The following is a 21,303-nucleotide window of genomic DNA, read 5'->3' on the forward strand; positions in this document are numbered from 1 at the left end:
AAACAAGTCAGCTGAGTTTAAGGGCACCCCAAGATGTCCTCTAACTAGCCAACCCTGGAATCCTAAGAGTGGTCCTGGGCAAACATTAGGGGAAGGGGATTGTTTCACAGGCTCACACCAAAATGCTATGGCACCTGGGGAGCCCTGCATCCATGGCCAATGACTCCATTCTCCAGCAGGCTTTCCAGTCAACCTCCAGCAGTTCGCTAATTCACAGAGGGCAACGTTCCCCCATGCAGAGGGCCAGTGCAAAGCCTAGGCACCAGGTCAGCCTCCCTTAAGCCTCTCTGGCTAAGAGGTGTATAGGCCTAAGGCTGGTCCTCTGCACTGGGTTGAATTTCAGCCCTGGACCCTGAGCCTGCTCACCACATGCACTCACAAAATCATTCTCTCTGGCCTCCATTCACCCATTTCTTTAAAGGGAGCCCAAAATATGTGTTGTTCAAAGGCATTGCAGACCTAAACTCCCTTCAGCTGCTTGGAGAATCCAGAGACCTTTACCCACAGGAAGCCTAGCGCAGCTGTGTCCTGCCAAGGGGATAGGAATACTCAGAGCACAAAATGTGCCATAAAAAAGCAGCCAAGGATTCCCAGATGAATACAGAATTAAATGGGTTTCCACAAGACAACATCACTCTGCTTTCTACTGTGGCTGTGTGAGGGTTTAACCCTTAACTTGCCTAGGAGTCTTGAGTGCACATGGCCTTATCTCCCCATTCCTCTCTGCTCTTAGCAAGTACACCAGTGCTCCCTCCTCACCATAAAAGATCTGACCTCTTTCCCAATCCCTTATGCTCCTGCTGGTTCCCTCCCTCCCTCACCCCATGCACATGTACTCATGGGCAACACGGCTCCCACATGTTGGTTCCTCACCTAGTAGTCACATTGAGAGTCAGCAGGAAGGATTCAGGTGGCATGGGAATGACATGCTAGGGATCAGGGAGGGTTTCCAAAGCTGGCCCAGGGCAGAATAACCTCCAGACATGAGCCCCAGTTCACTCCACCTCCAGAAACTCTCCCCAATCCTCAGGCTGCTACTTTGTGCCTGCAAAATCCTAAAAACAACCCAACCAATTTCCAGGTGCCACCTCCCAGTACCTGGCCCCTGGCCGTGTTTCTGCGAGTCACGCCATGGGGATGGCCTGTTTATTTGCAAAGCCCCACACTGTGCTCTGGATAGGCACTTTCTTAGCTTGGTATCCTAAGTCTATTTGCTGCCCTGTGTTCTCTGGAGCAATGCAAGGTGTTTAACATAGTGTGGGGAGGGAGGTCAGCACACCTTCTGGAAGCCAAGACACATCCATTGCTAATCCACTGTGATGATCACATTCCTTTAGCTCTTCTGCCAGACTCACCCAGAGCCAGAAAACTTAGATGAGCAACCCACTAATAGACACAAGTACCGGAGAGATCCCAGTCTCTAGAAACACTGCTCTCAAAGATTTCCCATAAACACCAAGGCCCACTTTAATTCCCAGTAAGAACAATTTTAGGACAGAAAGAGTTGCAAGGATCCATCTATCGATCAATGTATCTATCCCCATACACACCAGCTATCTATTGATTGCGCTGTCTATCCCAATACACATGAGCTATCTATCCATCATATCCCCTTACACACCAGCTATATATCAATCCATCTATCCCCCTACAGACCAGCTATCTAACTATCCTCTTTCTTTTTCTTCCTTCCTTTCTCCATACACACCAGCTGTTGATCAATCTATCTCCATACACACCAACTATCTATTGATTGATCGATCTATCGCCATACCCACTAGTTATCATCTCTCTATCTCCATACACCATCTATCTATCTATCTATCTATCTATCTATCTATCTATCTATCTATCTATCTATCTATCTGTCTATCTATCTATCTATCTCCATACACACCAGCTCTCTGTCTATTCTGGTGACCTCATCATGAGCTCTCCCGTCTAAAGTGGGCACCAGCTCCTCGTGCTGGGACTGGCAGCGGGGGTTGCAGGCGGCCCGAGGAGCTGAGCCGGGGGAGAGGTGCTGTGGGCTGGTGCCGGGGGCGGGGGTGTCTGGGAGCACAGCAGGAGCCCAGGACAGGGGAGAAAGCCGGACCGGCTCCTGGCAGCCAGCCCTCGGGGACAGGGCGGCGTGTCCCGCCGCGGGGGCCGGGGCCGTGCCCTGCGCACAGCAGCTGGCAGGCGGCGAGCGGCGGGCTGGGCGGAGGGGCCGGGCGCAGCAGCCCTTCCCCAGCCCCGGGGCCGGCGAGGGGCGGGCAGCAGCGGAGGCTCCGCAGTGCTGCGCTGTGACGCGTCAGCGGCGGGACCCGCTGGGCTCCGTGGGCAGCGCTCTGCGGCGGGAGGCTGGTGGCGCACGGGCGCAGCGCAGACCCCTGCCCCGGGGAGGGCGGCGCAGGAGGGTCCGCGCCCCGCCGCCCTGCCCCATAGCGCGCCCCTGTGCGCCGCGGCCGGGACGCCGGCGCCTGCAGCCGCCGCCCGAGGTGCCGGGGCGCGGGGCAGAGCCAGAGCGGGACGCGGAGCCGGGCGCGCCGGGACTTCAGCACCTCGGAGAGCGCCGTGCGCCCGGGCCGGCTCCGGCCGGGGCTGGCGCCGCGCTGCCCGAGGGCTCGGCGGGCGGCCGGATGGGGCGAGCCCCGAGGCTGGGCGCGGCGGGGAGCGGCGAAGCCTCTTGCCCCTGGGGCGGCGTCCGGGGCGCCTGAGCGGGCCGGGCAGGGGCGCCCTGGCCCCGCGCTGAGCCGAGTCCCCGGCCCATGAGCACCATGCGCCTGCTGCTGCTCGCCGTGCTCGTCTCCTTCTCCTTCGCCCGCGCCGGCTGCGACCCCAAGATCGTCAACATCGGCGCGGTGCTGAGCACCAAGAAGCACGAGCAGATCTTCCGCGAGGCGGTGAACCAGGCCAACAAGCGCCACGGCACGTGGAAGATCCAGCTGAACGCCACCTCGGTCACCCACAAGCCCAACGCCATCCAGATGGCCCTGTCCGTCTGCGAGGACCTCATCTCCAGCCAGGTACCCGGGGCCGGCCCGCGGGAGCCCCGCCAGCATCGCCTCGGGCACCCCTGGCCGCTCATCCAGCCACTCACCCGGCCAGCGCCCAGCCCCTCGTCCTCGCCCATCGCTGCAGCCCCACTCCTTCCAGCCATCTCCCCCCACAGCCCCCATCTGCTCCTCGCTCCAGCCATCTCCCCCTGCAACCCCCCATCCGCTCCCCCTTCCAGCCATCTCCCCCCGCACCCTCCATCTGCTCCCCCCTCCAGCCATCTCCCCCCGCACCCTCCATCTGCTCCCCCTTCCAGCCATCTCCCCCTGCACCTCCCATCCACTCCCCCTCCAGCCATCTCCCCCTGCACCCCCCATCCGCTCCCCCTGCAACCCTCCATCTGCTCCCCCTTCCAGCCATCTCCCCCTGCACCTCCCATCCACTCCCCCTCCAGCCATCTCCCCCTGCACCCCCCATCCGCTCCCCCTGCAACCCTCCATCTGCTCCCCCTTCCAGCCATCTCCCCCTGCACCCCACATCCACTCCCCCTTCCAGCCATCTCCCCCTGCACCCCCCATCTGCTCCCCCTTCCAACCATCTCCCCATGCCCCCTCCATCTGCTCCCCCCTCCAGCCATCTCCCCCCGCACCCTCCATCTGCTCCCCCCTCCAGCCATCTCCCCCCGCACCCTCCATCTGTTCACCCCTCCAGCCATCTCCCCCTGCACCCTCCATCTGCTCCCCCTTCCAACCATCTCCCCCCGCCCCCTCCATCTGCTCCCCCTTCCAGCCATCTCCCCCTGCAGCCCCCATCCACTCCCCCTTCCAACCATCTCCCCCCACACCCTTCATCCACTCCCACAGCCCCCATCCACTCCCCCGTCCAGTGCTCAGCCCCTTGCCCTCACCCATCACTGCAGCCCACCTCCCCTTCCCCCCTCCAGCCATCTCCCCCTGCAGCCCCCCCTCTGCTCCCCCAGCTAGCGCTCAGTCCCTCGTCCTCAGCCATCACTGCAGCCCATCTCCCCCTCCTCCCTCCAGACATCTCCCCCCACAGCCCCCCATCCGCTCCCCCAGCCAGCTCATTGCCAGTGCCTTAATTCACTGATCAGGGCAAGGACAGGCCACGGAGCACCAGGAGTTCATCCCATAGCCCAAGCAAATCATGTGTTAACACAGACAGCCAGACCTTGCATTCTCTCAGATTCATGGGGGATTGGGACGGGGGGTTATACCTGCATATTAAGGTTGGTGGTGGACCTGTTGGGAAGGGTTGATGTCTGTGTGCGTGATGTATGGTGTGTGCTTGTGTATATGCGTACAGTCTATGTGTGTGTTTGTATGTTGGCATGCGTGTGGACTGTGTGTGTGTTTGCGAGCCTTTGTGAGTGTGTGTTTGTATGTCTCCGTGTGTACAGTGTGGGGGGGGTGTTTGTATGTCTCTCTGTGTGTACAGTGTGGGGGGGGTGTTTGCTCATCTCTCCGTGTGTACAGTGTGGGGGGGGTGTTTGTATGTCTCTCTGTGTGTACAGTGTGGGGGGGGTGTTTGTATGTCTCTCTGTGTGTACAGTGTGGGGGGGGGTGTTTGTATGTCTCTCTGTGTGTGCAGTGTGGGGGGGGTGTTTGCTCATCTCTCTGTGTGTGCAGTGTGGGGGGGGTGTTTGTATGTCTCTCTGTGTGTGCAGTGTGGGGGGGGTGTTTGTATGTCTCTCTGTGTGTACAGTGTGGGGGGGGGTGTTTGTATGTCTCTCTGTGTGTACAGTGTGGGGGGGGTGTTTGCTCATCTCTCTGTGTGTGCAGTGTGGGGGGGGTGTTTGTATGTCTCTCTGTGTGTGCAGTGTGGGGGGGGTGTTTGTATGTCTCTCTGTGTGTGCAGTGTGGGGGGGGTGTTTGTATGTCTCTCTGTGTGTACAGTGTGGGGGGGTGTTTGCTCATCTCTCTGGGTGTGCAGTGTGTTTGTTTGTATGTTTCTGTGTGTGTCCAGGGTGGGTATGGGTGTTTGCTCATCTCTCTGGGTGTGCAGTGTGTTTGAATGTCTGTGTGTGTCCAGGGTGTGTGTTTGTAGGCCTGTGGGTACAATGTGTGTATGTAAGCGCAGTCAGTTCATACCAATAGATAAATCTCGAACATTCTGAATAATTCAGATGCTTTTTACCATCCTTTATGGAAAACCTCGGAGGTAGGTAACTTAAACACCAGCTAGAGTTGTCTATATTTTTCCCATCTTCTATGGAGAGGCTTAATAGTCTTTCTTGCTGTGGGTGGATTTTCTATATACAGATATATATTCAGGCAAAGTTTTACTTAAAGAGAAATACACACAAAACATTTTCCATCTGGGTCTTCAGAAATGAAAACATGAATATTTTTGGCAAATAAATACGAGTACAGCCCCACGAATAATGAAATGGTGCTGAGATGGGAGAGGATACTATGAGAATTTCATATGTAAACTGAATAATGCCCCAGCCCTTTATTTTTGTTACCAGCATGAATATTCTTCTGGATGCATCCATGGATAACAGTTTGACCCATCTTTTGGCTTTATTTTCAAATGCAAACACTGAGTGTGACCTTTGTCGCCATTAAATCAAAGGAAACATAGCATATAAGTAAAGTATTTGCACCATGTTGGGGGAGAAATGAATCACTGCAGGGCTTGGGGGGGTGGGGTGGAGGCCCTGTGTTTGCTTGATTTTTAAATATGGTGCTTCTAATGGTGCTCCAGCAATCTGTGCCTGGTGTTGTCATGTCTGAGATTGTGTGAAACCCAAACCGGGCCCAAGCACAGGCAGGGACAGCTGCTCTCCATGTCCAAGCGGAGCCTCAGTGCTCATACATGGCTCTGGGTGGCCTCATTTTGTGTGACATGATCTCCCCTCCCCCACCCGCTGCTGCCTCGCTGAATTCCAATGAAGCTTTATCTGACTGCATTGCAGCTTTTTATATAAGAGCATTTCGACCCGCTCACACATGGTCCTCACATGCACATACACACATGCACATTTCAACACACCCTGCTCCCATGCCTGGTATTAAAGCTACAGGATTTTTTCAAATATCGGAGCCTCCTAAATAATACATTAAACAAACCAATTCTCAGCACACACAGGACCTGCATCACTGCAGAGCAGGAGTGCTTTAAGCTGTTTGCCTGGCACTATAAACCTTCAGCGTTAAGAAAGCATTTAACTAAATACTACACCTCAGGCCTTTAAAACATCTCTCTGTCAAACACACACAGGCACAAACTGGCAACACTCATCGAATCATAGAAATGTCAGGCTGGAAGGGACCTTGAGGGGTCGTCTAGTCCAGCCCTCTGTGCTGAGTCAGGACCAAGTAAACCTAGACCATCCCAGATGTGTTTGTCCAACCTGTTCTTAACCCCCACAAGGGGATTCCACAACCTCCCTTGGAAGTTTATTCCAGAGTTTACCTGCCCTTAGAGTTAGAAAGTTTCTACATATGCGCATTCACACACCACTATGCTTTCTTGCTTAACTCCCCTTCCTCCCCACACTGGAAATCTACACAGAGAGGCTGGCTTTCGGAAGCTGGCTGAATCTGTCACACCCTCTGGGGCTCCATGTTGTTCACACTTGACTCAAACCGAGAGCTGAGCAAATAAAGGATTTTTCCATTCTTCGCCTCCCCTCCCCCCCCACTCTTGTGAATCCCACTCGTCTTCCAAAGGCCAGGCAGGGCTATCTGACATGGCAAATGCCAATGCCTCATCCAGCCTAGCCTCCCTGGCAGTGATGCCTTGATCACTCCCGCTACTGCCGCATAATGCAGGGACAGAGGGATCTGTGCTTATATTTAGGGAATTTAGTAGGAGGCTGTTTATTTGTCTCTAGTTTGAAACTGAGCAGATTAAGGATTTAACCTCCAGAACATCAGTTACTGAGATTTTCTTTATTATTTGCTGAATACAGGGCATGGAATTCCCCTTCTGCAACTGTCACTTGGTTTCTAAGTGTTGCAAAAGAGAAGCACCCTATTGCTTGTCCATAACTGAAGGGGCTGGGGAAGAGGGTCTGCACATTTCTCTCTTAATTTACAAAGGAAGCTTAGTATAGCTGGTAATAACATAAAAATAAATAAAGCTCCTCCCAGCCTGCAAGGCTCTGAGCCCTGCACAGACTGTGGAGACATCCGTAGTGACACCGTAGTTAAGGCTGCATTGAGATTGGCTGTTAAAGCAAAACTAAGACCCCTTTAGCACAATAACTCTGCAGGACACAATTACATTTGCTATCTATTTTTTAAAGTAAAATATGTTCTAACTTCTGCAAAGGACATTTTTTTGAATGCTCATTTTTGCAGTGTTGTTCTGTTTTCTTCACATTTTGGGGGGTTCTTGGGTTCTCTGCCTAAACAACCCACAGTCTTCACAACAGTCAGACTTTTCACACACATGTGTACACAAATGCACATGCACCCCTATACTCCTGCACGGACATTTGTATACATATACACACACCCATACATACACACAAACACATATGCATGCAGAGAGGTACTATCCTGGACATTTTAAACTTTTGAAATTAAGCATAGGTACTCCCAGGGCTGTCTCTGGTGGATTTGCAGAGGGATGGGGGAGAGGTGGGGAGAGAGATGCAATGAAAGAAGCAGAGGGAAGACTAGCTAATCTTTTTGGTTCAAATAGTAATTGGATATGGCCCAATTTTCCAAACAAATGCTATGCAAATGTCTGGAGGCCAAGGAAAGTCAGAGAAATGTACAGAAGATGTATTCAAAAGAAGCAAGGAGAAACCAGCAGGAAGGATAATGTTCATGCACCATTGGATTGCACCAAGAGCAATTTACATAGCTTCATCTCTGAAAAAGGTACTTCCTTCCATAGCTATTTGTGCAGCTAGCTCATTAGAACAGCAAAGGGGCTGTTTCCATGTGTCCTAATCAGGCAAAGGGCATAGTTTTGAGGGTAATTTAGAATGCAAGTAGGGATTTGAAGTTCTTTAAAATATCTATCTATCTATCTATCTATCTATCTATCTATCTATCTATCTATCTATCTATCCAGTTCCTGAAATCCAACCACCAGATAGGGATCAAATCAGCGGACAAACGGGGTGCCATTGTTATCCTCGGCCATGATGACTACATCAGTGAGGCCAACCAACAATTCTCTGGCACCACCTACTACAAAGAACTCAAAGACGACTCTCACACCATAATTCACACAGAAATTTAAGAATATAATCAAATCCTTCCCTAAACAACTCCAAGAGCAATTCTATAACCTCGTCCCCCATGAAGCCACCCCAGGGACCTTCTACGTGTTTCCCAAGACATACAAACAAGGGAACCCAGGCAGGCCCATCATACTTGACCTCAGCACTCTTACTGAAGAAATATCAGGACTCATAGAAACTGTCCTCAGATTCACCATACAAAGGGCCAGTTTACTTCAGGTCACAACCAATTTCATTAAGAAACTCCACAACATTAACAACCGCCCTCAGAACAGCATCCTTGCCACCATGGATGTTACCTCCGTTTACACCAACATGCCTCATGTGATGGCATAGCTGCCTGCCTTAAATATCTACAGAATTACAGACAACACTCCACCATCCACCACATCCACCAGAAACACACTGGCAAACTCATCCATTACATCCTCACCCATAGCAACTTTACATTCAACAACACTTTTTCCAGACCATGAGAACAGCCATGGGTACAAGAATGGCTCCCCAACATGTCAACTTCTTCATGGCCCACCTTGAGGAAGAATTTTTGGAAAAATGCAGCACTAAACCAAGGGTATACCTGAGATACATCAATGATACATCAATACACAAACTAAAAACTATTTCCCCATGCTAATTTTCCCCCCACTGGTACTCACACATTCTTGTCAACTGTTTGAAATGGGCCACCCTGATTATCACTACAAATGTTTTTTTTCTCCCGCTAATAATAGCCCACCTTAATCAACTAGTCTCATTAGAGTGGGTATGGCAACCCCCATTTTTTCATGTTCTATGTATATATATATCTTCCTATTGTATTTTCCACTGCATGCATCTGATGAAGTGGGCTTTAGCCCATGAAAGCTTATGCTCAAATAAATTTGTTAGTCTCTAAGGTGCCACAAGTCCTCCTCGTTCTTTTTGCTGATACAGACTAACACGGCTACCACTCTGAAATCAATTATATAGTCATCCTCAGGACAGATGACGTAAACTCCCTCATAAATCTCCACCACAACTTCAACAACCACCACCCATCCATCAAACTCTCTCTAGAACACTCCTACACCAGCGTCAACTTCCTAGACGCCATGGTCAGCTTCAACAATGAAACCCTACAGACAATTATATTCCAGAAACTGATCACCACACCTACCATCACCACCTCAAACACACCAAGAAATCTGTTCTCTACAGCCAGGAACTCAGGTACACAGAATATGCTCTGAGGAGAAAGTCTGGGATAGACATCTTAAAACACTTAAAACCACCTTTGCCAAACAAGGACTCTCCACTAGAGAAGTAGATCACATCATGGAAGGGGCCACCCAAATATTCCAAGAGAGCCTGCTTTAATACAGAGAAGAAGAAAAACCTCCATCAACTGCACACCCCTAGTTGTCACCTATCGCCCCACACTGGAACCCATCTGCGGTATCATCAAACAACTAAAACCCATACTTGATGGGGACCCCATCCTGAACAAAATCTTTCCTGAACCCCTTCTTCTGGCCTTCAAAAAATGCCCCATCCTCACCAAGCTCATCATCAGAAGCAAGCTCCCTGCATGCCAGGACAGACCAACTCAAAGCATCACCAGACCCTGCCAGAACAACACATGCAAAACCTGCAGCCATATCTCCACTGCTACAATGATCCACACCTCCCACAAGACACCTTTCAAGAACCATGAGTCCTACACATGCCTATCACATGTGGTGTACTTCATCCAGGGCATCAAATGCACCAACAACAACTGTGAGGGTGAAACCAGACAATCACGGCGCTCTCGAATGAACTCACACAGAATAATGATAAGACACAAAAACACCCTGTCACTCCTGGGTGAGCACTTTTCACAGAGCGATCCCTCCATATCTGACCTTTCAGACCTCATCCTCAAAGGAAACCCTGAACAACACCTTCAAAAGAGGAGCCTGAGAGCTTAAGTTCATGACTTTGCTAGACACTGAGCTATATCTACACTACAACTTATGTCAGCAAAACTTATGTCGATCGGGGTGTGACTATTGCATCCCCCTGAGTGACATAAGTTACACCGACATAAGAGTTTGTGTGCATGGCACCATGTCAGCAGGAGAGCTTCTCCCGCCACAGAGCTCATGCCGCTTATGGAGGTGGGGGTTTGTGCAAACAAGAGAGCTGTCTCCTGTCGGCATCGAGTGCCATCACCAATGTGCTGCATCGGCAGAGCTTACGGCTGGGCTGCAGCAGTGTGTCTACAGAAACATGGGCTCCATAGTGATGCTAGTTTTATGTCTCATTACAACAGTATGTAACCCCCCAACCCTCCTCTGTCCTATGACTACAGCGGTGATAACTGTTCACTTCTTCTTGAATAGTCTCTTGCAACATGTGTTATTAACTCCTTATGCTTAACAATCTGTTTCAGCTCATATTTAGGTGTGACACACTGATTACCTTCCCCAGACACGAAGAAGAGCTCTGTGTAGCTTGAAGTCTTGTCTCTCTCACCCATCTTCTATCTATCTATCTATCTATCTATCTATCTATCTATCTATCTATCTATCTATCTATCTATCTATCTATCTATCTATCTATCTAATCACCATGATATCTAAACATCAATTGAAAAGATGGAATTTCTTAATCTTGCCACATGAGACAGGCATAAATAGTATGCAGTACTGCAAGACTAGTATCACGGGGTAGCCATGTTAGTCTGTAGCCACAAAAAGTCTGGTGGCACCTGAAAGACTAACAGATTTATTTGGGCATAAGCTTTCGAGGGTAAAAAACCCACTTCTTTAGATGCATGGAGTGAAAATTACAGATACAGGCATAAATATACTGGCACATGAAGAAAAGGGAGTTAGTTACCTTACAAGTGGAGAACCAGTGTATACTGTAGGACAGTATATCTTGTGCACTGACAGCATTGTTTCATCATTTGCTTGATCACATGTGTTGGCAGGTAATTTCACACCTGTGTAGAGGGCTAGCAAAAGGCCTATGCACCTCTTAATTCTCATTTAAGCTCTATTTGGGGTTGTAGTGGGGCTTAAGAGGTGTGTTCTCCTGGTCTGGCCCTCTGCACCCAGGTTGCCCTGAGACAACTTTTGTGCATTTTAAACAATGGAGATTTTTTGACTTGTGAATATCCAATAAGAGTGTGCTGCATTCCCAGCCCTGTGCTGAATGACACTGTCCAGTGATGCATTTTAATAACTGTTAATATAGCTTCATAGTCAACTTGTCATGATGTGATCCAGTGATATTCCTCACCCTCTAGAAATGCCAGTGCTGTGGGTTATTCAGACCAGCATACCAAGAATGGGCAGTATTCACTTATGGGTGGGTTATGCCTTGGCATGGGGTACCTTCAGCAGCTTTAATTTTCTTATTCTTTGACCTTAAGCATGAGCAGAATTTCAGTGTGTCAGAGAAGAATTTTGGAAATAAAATTTTGCAAAATGGCCATTTTATGTTAGCAGCTGCCATGAATAATGTGCAGCATCTTCCAAGGGGTTGAATCTGCTGAGGTCATGTGGCCAGGCTTTGGTGGGGTTGGATCCCACAGATCAGGCTCCAGCCCAAGCCCAAATGTCTACACTGCAATGTTATAGCCCCACGACCCGAGCCCCACAAGCCAGTGTCAGCTGCATAGGCCCCACAGCCCCGGAGCACCAACGGAAAAAAAACAGTGGGTGCTCAGCACCCACCGGCAGCCCCCACAATCAGCTCCTCTCCCTCCCTCCCAGCACCTCCTGCCTGCCACGATCAGGTATTCAGCAGCATGCAGGAGGTGCTGGGCGGTAGCGGAGGAGCAAGCATGGGGTATGCTCAGGGGAGGGGTTCAGAACAGGGCGGGGCAGGAAGAGGCGAGGCAGAGGTGGGGACTTGGGGGAAGGGGGGCAGAGCTTGGGATGGAGTGGGGATCGAGCACCCACTGGCAACTCATAACAACGGCACCAATGGTCAGCTGTCACAGACCAGCCACTGGTTTCTTGCAGTGCAGACATACCCTGAGATATCCCAGCGCTTGAACTGCCCAGCATGAGCAGCTGCCAGCCTCTCCATCCCTCTGACTCCTCCCTGGCCCTTCCCAACTATGTCAAAGGGATGCGTCCTTCACCGTTTCCTCCTTGGTCTGTGCTACTTTCCGCTCTGTCAGTCGCTCCCTCCCGCTCTGCTTTTCCCCGTCTCCTGGTGCTAGACCATTTGCAATGCTAGCTGCTCTCAGCTCCCACTGCAGCTGGCTGGAGTTGAGGAAGCGCTGCCCTTTGCAGGATTACGCCCTCTGGTCCACAACCTTGCCCTGTCGTGAACCTTGTCCAGCCTGCCTCAGCTTCACAGCTGCTCATTCTCCCCTCTATGCCACGCGGTTCTGCCTTTACTCCCTCCTCTTTCTATCTCTCTCGGTGACAGCTCCCCTTGGAGCTCACATGGCTGATTCCTAACTCTCCTCCTCCCCGCCACCCATTCTTCCCCATCCAGCTGCCTCGCTGACATCTCCTTGCCATCATCTCCAGCTCTTTACATCCGAGCTGCTCCTCTTGTCTTCCCTCCCTCCCACTCCTCTACCATCCTCATTTCTCTAACCCCATTAACAATTCCATTGTCCCTCCTGACTCCCGGACTTTAATCCGGCTCTCCTCTTCCCTCGGCATCTCCCCCAGCATCCTGTCTCCCCTATGTCCTGTTGCTGTGCCCTCTTTAATGCAGCCCCAGCACTTCCTTCCCAAACTCTTTTCCTGCTAGGACCCTTGTGCACGTCTTGATGGCCTTTTGCCTTGACCATTGCCACTCTAGACTGTTCTCCTGCTTCTCCTATCAGCCTGCTAATGTCATGTCCCTCACCCAGCTCCAGCCAGCAAACCCTCTGCCTTAGATCCCTCCCCTGGCTACACTCAGCGTCAATTCCTCACTCTCACCTGTTAGCCCTACAGCCCCATCTCTGCTTTCCTTCCCCAGCTCAGACCCTGTGCTCCTCTCAATACTCTTCTCTCTTCCTTCCACTCCCAGTTATTCCCCTTCTAACATGCTGTCCCTGAGAGTCTCCCTGTTTCCGGCAAGTGCACTTACCTTCCTTAAACCCCATCTCAAAACCTATTTCTTCCAGGCAGAAGGAGATCAAAGTTGGCTTGGGTATGTCTACACATGCTGCAGTCACAGCTCTGATTGCAGTGTAGGCAGACCCTCAGACTGTAAATCAGAGGTCCCCAATCTGTGGGGTACGCCCCCCTAGGGAGGAAGGGAGGAACGTTTTGGGGGATGCAGCTGGGGCCCAGGCCAGCCCCTACGGAGGGCGGGGAGGGAGTGCCACCCAGCTCCGCTCCTGGCCCTGGCCCCAGCTGCCAGCTCCACACCCAGGGTCCCAGCTGCCAGCCCCAAGTCTGGTGATCTGGCTGCCAGCCTAAGTCCTGGGGCTCTGCTCCCGGCCGCAGCTGCCGGCCCCGCTCCTGGGGCATTGGCTGCCGGCCTTCGCCAGACTCCCACCCCCACCTCCAGAAATGGCCCCAGCCTCGGCTCCCTTACCACTGGACAGTCCCCCTCACCCAGAGCCATGGCCCCACTTCTGGCTCTGGCTCTGGGGAGCAGGTGGGTGCAGACAGGGGTAAGAAGGGCACGAGGTAAAAAGTTTGGGGACCACTGCTGAAAATGCTTTGGGGCTAGATCTTCAGCTGGTGCAAACTGGTCTCACTCCACTGACTTCCATGTAGTTACACTCATTTACACCAGCTGGGGAGCTGACCTACTGTTTGTCAAGTGCCAGGTACATTTATGGGGCTGTAGAAGTGATTTTCATATGAAATGATATTGTCATGTTGGCCATCACATCAACCCTGCTTTGCTGAGAGAAAAGAAAGTAGCTAAGACATATTTATATCCATGTTTCTTCATGTCCTTACCTGAGTGAGTCTCCCATGCGCCTCCCCTCCCTTCCCCTTGGGTTTTGATGTGTGTGCATGCTTAGCAGGCAGCTGGCTGATTTGTTCTGTGTTGTGACTCTCTCTCCCTCTCTCTGTCTGTCTCTCGCTCTCTCTCTCTCTCACGGAATCCCAGCTGACCACTTTGTTTGTAATAGTCCTCAGAGGGGAATTAGAGTTGAGTATTAAATGTGTGGTTAAATAAATCTCATTACATAGTGTGACTGTAAGAGAGATGTTTCTCTTTAATCTGTAATCCATGAGAGTTATTAGTTTAGCTTGCCAAGCATTGCATTTCCATTAAGATGAAACCCCAAACAGACCCATCTCTTCCTAATGGCGACGGCTTCAGTCTAAGGGAAGAAGCAGCCTTTTCATACATGCCTTCCTTCATCTACAGAACCACATCATGACATGTGTTGCTTATGTATTCTTTTATTATTTATATCTCCTGTTGTTTGAATGCCGTGACCATGTTAGCACTTGGCTACTTAATGTACAGAAAAGAAAAGGAAATTCACATTTCATGATCATTCTGCTCCTATGAAATAATGTTTGTATCATGTATCCTGTGTCCTACAGGTCTATGCAATATTAGTTAGTCACCCACCTGCTCCAAATGATCACCTAACACCAACACCTGTATCATACACAGCTGGCTTCTACAGGATTCCTGTCATTGGTCTGACAACACGCATGTCTATATATTCTGATAAGGTAACTGATGCATGTTTCCTAGTATGTATCTCATACATGTGGTATAAATGAAGAACATCCATCAGAAGTGACTAATGATTTCTGCACTACTTTTTCCAGAATACATCTATCTATCTATCTATCTATCTATCTATCTATCTATCTATCTATCTATCTATCTATCTATCTATCTATCCTCTCCAGACTGATCTGATAACTCTCACTTTTTCTCTCCTACTCTGGCTTTCTCTGAATTCATTGGTTTTGATATCTCACAATGTTGACCTACATATCGCTGGATCATTTCTGCAGTGTTTCTCTGTCAGGCTGCTGGATTCACAGCTCTTTAGCCAAATCAAATGCATGAACTAGCTCCTGAACTGCTGACTAGTGACAGCTGGGAGCCTCCTGGGTGGTCCCTGGATGCTGGAGGAACTGCAGAGATGGAGGAGGACCCTAATACTGTCTATCCATTTGGCAGGAGCTCTTTTGGTCTTCAAGATTGTTTGGTTTTGTTCAGTCTGTGTGTGATTGGAGGTTAACACCAGTTATCCTCTGGTTTGAAATAACACCCAGCCTGCCCAGCGGCCAAGAAATAGCAAGTCAAGTTCCAAACTACAGTTCATGTCCCTGTGAAAATGAAAAGGTCTATTCACTTTGGGGTGAGATTCAACCCTCGGCAGAGGGCCAGGCAAGGACTAGGTGCCGTTCATGTCTGATACACACCCTATTTTGAGGATGTAAGTGTGCCTTGCCTAGGCTTTATGCTGGCCCTCTGCAGAGTGGTGAATTTGATGCATCTGGCCATGTGCAGGGTATGCGGGGAGTATGGTGGGTGGCTCCTTCATCAGACACTCCTCACTTCTGGGCTGACCTTGTACAATGTACTTCTTTTGTAAAAGCAAAGGAGTTCCACAGAGTCCTTGCAGAAGTGCTGTGACATTCTCATTTTATTACAAACCTGAAGCTGGACCCATTTTCAGGTAGAATAGTGCTACATTTATTGAGTAAAAACGAGTCTATTTCAAAGCTCAAAAGAGTCCATATTTCGTATGCTGATGCCTTTTGCATGGAAAACTGTGAATATTCACTGATGCAAATGTCAGTGCAAAAATAGCCATTTCATCCACATTCCAAAGAAAGCCAAATTTCAGTTAGGGAGGAGCAACAGATTCACATGAAATGAAATGAAACAGCAAAAGCTCAGTGCACATCTCTTGCCGCTCACATCTGAAGGCTGGTCCTGAATCTATGGGTAAGGAGAAAAGGAGTGGATGTTCTCAGCCAGTTCCAACAGGGCATGTGTCCTCAAATAAATCCCAATTCCTCCCCCCAAAAAACCCCCTCCCCCATTATCTCAATTGCTACCTTGTTAGCAACCTCAGCAGAAAAACCAAGGCCAAGACTGATTAATGCTGGAGACTGAAATACCCCAAAGGTGGCTCCTCCAAAAACCAGGTGAGCCCCAGTGACGGAGCTATATTGCCACAACCCATCTTGTAACTGTTCTGTGGACAACCTTAATTCTTCAGAGCACTGGTTAAAGTTTCGTACAGCTGCTATAAGCAGGGTTGCAGTGAAGACCTTTAACACTGATCCAAGAGCATCCGTAGGCATCAGAATCTTGGGTTGTGATCAAATCATGGGGGAGAATTGTCAGCAAGGGGCAGCTGGAGACTTTGGTGCTTATGGCTAATGAGTGCTGAGCATGCAGTACTGTTGAATATGGTGATGGGAGCACCGGTGAGACTTCACTGCTGCCCAGTGTGCTGCCTGTCCGATGCTGTTAGGACAGGAGAAGAGACACAGGTGATGCTGAAAACTGGGAATTGCGTGGACTTCAGAGGAAAGCGCTATCAGAGGCTAGGAAATGAGTGCGATGTTAAGCTGGAGAGGTGACAGGGTACCTGTAATCCATGCCAGCCTCAGGGACATCCCAGACGGGTTAGGAGGGGCGCTGCCAATTAAAAAGGCATTTTAATCACGCAACTGATGCCAGGGATAGAGGGATATTCACTTATACATCAGTCCCAGCAGAGCTAATACTCCCTGCAATGAATGATGTTTACTATAGGCGGCAGGTAGCAGTGACTATAGTTAAGATTACTTGATGCTTCCATTATAAGACCCTGTTTTCAGTTGCTTATAATTTTGCCAACATGAAACTGTTCAGGGTGAAACTTACTAGGTGTCTGTCTCAGGCTAATATTTTTGTTCGTTTGTTTGTTTAAGTTTCAACTTATTTCTTTCTTTCCTCTCTTATCCTGAGTTTTTCCTCTTTTTTCCCTGTCATTTTAAAATATTTTTTTCCAAAAATCACTGGAAAATGAAAGGCAAGCGGGAAAAGGAAAAAGAAAGGAAAGGAAAGGAAAATCAGAAAAATGGTCATGGAAATTATAAAAACAGATCAAAACAATCCTAACATGATTTAAAACTGGCATGAACATTTTTGAAAGAGAACAAATTTTAAAAAAAAAAATGGATTTCCAAAAATGGCCATTTTTCAATTTTAAAAAATGTTCAAACACTTTTGACTAGCTCTAATCAGACCAGTGATTCATCTTGCACAGTGTCCTAGGGAACAGGAGCAGCTAACAGGGGAGTTTTGTGAGGGAGTTTAGAGAGGGAGTGGGAGAGATAGATACACCTGATTAACATTCTCAAAACATAGGCCAATAAACACCCCTCTCCCCAGGCAAACAAACCAGACAAATAAAACCCATAAAAAGAAAGCTGCATGAGTAAAAAGAATGCAGGCAGAAGTCCAGCGCAGAGTGGGGGTCATCCAGTTTATTGCACTGAATGCAGCATGTACGATTACCTGACTTGTCGGTACGTGTCATATGTGTGTGTATTCAGTAAAAGCAAACCATGGCCGCAGGGACCAAGTACAGGAGGGGCACTATATGTGAAAGACAGCATAGAGTCAAATAGAGTACAAATCTTAAATGACTCAAACTCAACCATAGACTCTCTAGAGATAGAAACTCCCTGCTTGAATAATAAGAATGTAGCAGTAGGGATATACTACTGACCACCTGACCAGGATGTGATTGTGAAAGTGATTAGAAAGGCTATAAAAATAGAAAACTCAATAATAATAGGGGATTTCAATTATTGAGTGGGTACATGTCACCTCAGGACAGGATGCAGAGATAAAGTTTCTTGACACTTTCAATGACGGCTTCTTGGAGCAGCTGGTCCTGGAACCCACCAGAGGAGAGGCAATTCTTGATGTAGTCCCAAGTGGAGCACAGGATCTGGTCCAAGAGGTGAATATAGCTGGACCACTTGGTAATAGTGACCATAATATAATTAAATTTAATATCCCTGTGGCGGGGAAAACACTACAGCAGCCCTGAGTCTCATGGGACCCTGGTAGGTTCAGTCCTTCCAACCCTTTCCTTGAGTATTGGGGCACCCTTTTGACAGGAGGTCTTGGCCATTTATTGGATCAGAACAAAGAGCCTGAGTCAGTTTGAACTCCAGCTATTTATACGAAGTCCTTTCTTTGTCCGTTGGTCTCTGGAAAGCCAGTTTGAACCAATATGCACGAGCCTCCCCAGGAGATGGTTCCAACCTGGCTGATTTGCTTTAATCCCCACCCACTGTTCGTGGTTCCTGGAGGAGCAGTGCAGCCCTGCCCCATGGAGTAGGACACAGTCATACAGGAACCATTCATTTAAAGCAGTGGACCCCAGAGATACTGCATGGCATCGCAATATGTGTCCTATCTCCCCCTAGAAAGGTTACATACAATCCTAGCTTATCTGGGGGGAAGTGTATTGATGGACTTTTAATCCTCACATACTGAGTCAGGGTGTGCAGCAAGTTTTCCTCCACCCAGGGTCTTATACATTTTCACAGACTATCAGGCAGTCATAGATTGTGGGAAGACATTCCCCCTCCTTCCTGGCCGGAGCTACCTTTGACGTCTCCTGAGCAGCTGTCATGCATATTTCTTGGGCATTTCCCACCCTTGGGTGCGTGTCATAGATTTCCCTTAATGTCAGTAGGTCTCATCCTTCTCCTTGAGATGGAGGCTGTCTCACCTCCACTCCCCCCAGGGATTTGTCTGCATATACTGGGAAGGTAACATGATTCCTCCTGGATACTGGCCACAGGGATCCCCCCTTCCCTGTCAGCCACCCCATTTGCATGTTGGCTCCACAGTCCCTTGCAGGTCAGCACTAACTGATGGGATCTGATACACCCCTTCTGCTTTCCAAGAAAACCATTTTGTATGTGTCTTTCTGCACCCTGTCGGGGCTAGATCCACTGGATTCCTAGTGGGAGCAGAAGGGGTAGTCATTCATTGACTGGAGAGACACTGGGACTCCTAAGACAATAATTAAGCCCCATGTCATGAAATCCCATCAAATGCTCCCAAGGTGTGAAATCTGTGTTCAAGTTCCTGGTGTGACAGCCTTTGCTGTACGTACAAGACAGATTTCCATGTAGACTCAGGAAGGGTTGGGGTGTTGGCTTAGGGTGTGGTGTTAGATATTCTGTATTCTTTGCTATGGGGAAAGGATATTATGGCTTTAAAAGCAGAAGGGTGAAGCAGAAGGACTTTTGGATAAATAGCCTGTGTTTAAACTGACTCTGGGCCTGCTTTCTGATCCAGCAAAAGGACAGGCCCTTCTTTCCAAGTGGGGGGAGGGCAACCATTGTGGAAGGGTTGGAAGACCTTGACCGACTAAGTCCCATAAGACTGATAGGTGACATTGGTAAGCACTTAACATGTGTGTAGGTTCTTTTATTGTTTTTATATGTTTTCTTTGTGGTGCTTTTACCTTAAGAATAAATGTGCTTGCTTAGAAGAAGTTATTATCTGTCACAATTTACAATCAGAAAAAAGGGCTAAGCACACACTGACTGTTATTGACAATGAATAACAAGGTCAGCTCTGCTTCTTATAGGCCACACATTCGACCTCCCCAGGCACTGGACTAGCCCCAGGAAACAAGAGTGTCTGAAATCAGAGCCTAGAAATCAGAGCCAAAAAAAGGGAATTTCGTATTATAGAGGCCAATTAAAGGTTTGAGACCCAAAGGCCTATATTTCAGGGTCACCAGAAATTCCTGTGTTGCTAGACTTCTGATCCTTGCCCAGTACTTGTGGAACTGATTGGTCAATGAGACATACCTCTGCAAGAATGAGCTGCAAAAGTCTATGTTTAGCCTTTGTTGTTCCTTGCAGAGCATCCACCTGTCCTTCCTGCGCACTGTCCCACCATACTCTCACCAGTCCAATGTCTGGTTTGAGATGATGCGAGTGTACAACTGGAATCACATCATACTAATCGTCAGTGATGACCACGAGGGTCGCGCTGCACAGAAGAAGCTGGAGACACTCCTGGAAGAGAGAGAATCCAAGGTCAGTATCTAAACATTGTCATGTAATTTTGTTAAAGAACAACAACGAAACTAGAAGTCTCAGACTGTTGTATGTATGTAGATTTCTGTATGTAAAACACCTTTTCTTTCCATTGTAACATGGCTAACATTATGCTTAAAGCATCAACAGTGTCTGACTAGTACCTGACAGAACTTTGTACTTTATTCATTTCACTTGCTTTGCCATGGTCGAAATCTCCTACGTGTAAATCAACTACAAAATGAAGGGAAGAATAACCTGGAGCTCTGCAAATACTTCGCCCGGGCGATTCCCACCCAGGGAGAGAACCAATCGCACAGCTTAGGAAAAGCACCCCTCCCCTTTGACGCTTCCCTAGGGTACAGTGCAAACTTGGCAAAGCTAATTACAAAAAAGAGCCAGAAGAACAGCTTTTTAATTGGCACTTGCTTTGTGGCTTAGGAGGGAAAGGGCAGTCAATGCATTACTGCACAGAGGTATAAAGTGCCCTCTCTACACAGCTTTCAGCTCTTTGGCCATTATTAGATGCCCTAACCCATCTCCATTGAAGCACATGCTAAACATGCTTTCCTGACATACCCCGTGTTGTAAATGAGAGTAAGTTTGTGGATTCTGAGAGCAGCTTTCTCAAGGAGGTGCACCGCCCCTATTTTCAGTGTCAAGCAAAGGGGCAGATAGCTACGTCCAGCCGAGTAGAGGTTCACCAGGTGCAGTATGAGCGTGAGCATGTCTGAGTCATCTGTGGATAGTGGGAGCCTGAGCCGGTAGGACAGCTCAGTTCCTAAGATTAACACTGAACAGGCACATACAAGACAGGAAGCCCCTTGACTGCACTCTTACTCTGAGCAGTTTGAAGGGAAACTGTTTAACTAGAAGACACGGAGCCTCCTCCATGACTGGATTGTGGAAGTGATAGTTCCCACCCACACTCAGGGGTACAAGGTAACAGTCTTGGGTCCATTTCAGGTAGGAAACATCCAAGCCTATCACACTGTAGGAGCTTCCCAGAGAAGCCCTGTAAAGTAGCTACACTTCCTGTCTACCAGGCAATCCCTGTGAGTGGTGCCTCTGAAGCCTGCCATGTATCACTGGCAACACCTGTAATTTGTT

General features: G+C 49.0%; 1 protein-coding gene across 23 annotated transcripts in view; it reads left to right on the forward strand.

Moving 5' to 3' along the window:
- Positions 1 to 2,185: 2,185 nt before the first annotated feature.
- Positions 2,186 to 21,303, forward strand: part of GRIN1 (glutamate ionotropic receptor NMDA type subunit 1) — an 87,122-nt gene continuing 68,004 nt past the window's right edge. For 6 of the 23 annotated variants that reach the window (XR_012155315.1, XM_073314985.1, XM_073314980.1 and 3 more), the window contains exons 1-3: positions 2,190 to 3,008; positions 14,701 to 14,835; positions 20,017 to 20,193. Coding sequence is in view for 12 of the 23 variants with exons in the window: in XM_073314985.1 (XP_073171086.1) it covers positions 2,751 to 3,008; positions 14,701 to 14,835; positions 20,017 to 20,193 (570 nt within the window). In the remaining 11 variants the exon portion in view is untranslated. Of the gene's footprint in view, positions 3,009 to 7,653; positions 7,836 to 14,700; positions 14,836 to 20,016; positions 20,194 to 21,303 lie in introns of all 23 variants that reach the window. The other 17 variants (XR_012155314.1, XR_012155312.1, XR_012155313.1 and 14 more) reach the window with 10 other exon arrangements.

This window comes from Lepidochelys kempii, chromosome 16 (genome assembly GCF_965140265.1).
Source record: "Lepidochelys kempii isolate rLepKem1 chromosome 16, rLepKem1.hap2, whole genome shotgun sequence".
NCBI classification, from domain to species: domain Eukaryota; kingdom Metazoa; phylum Chordata; order Testudines; family Cheloniidae; genus Lepidochelys; species Lepidochelys kempii.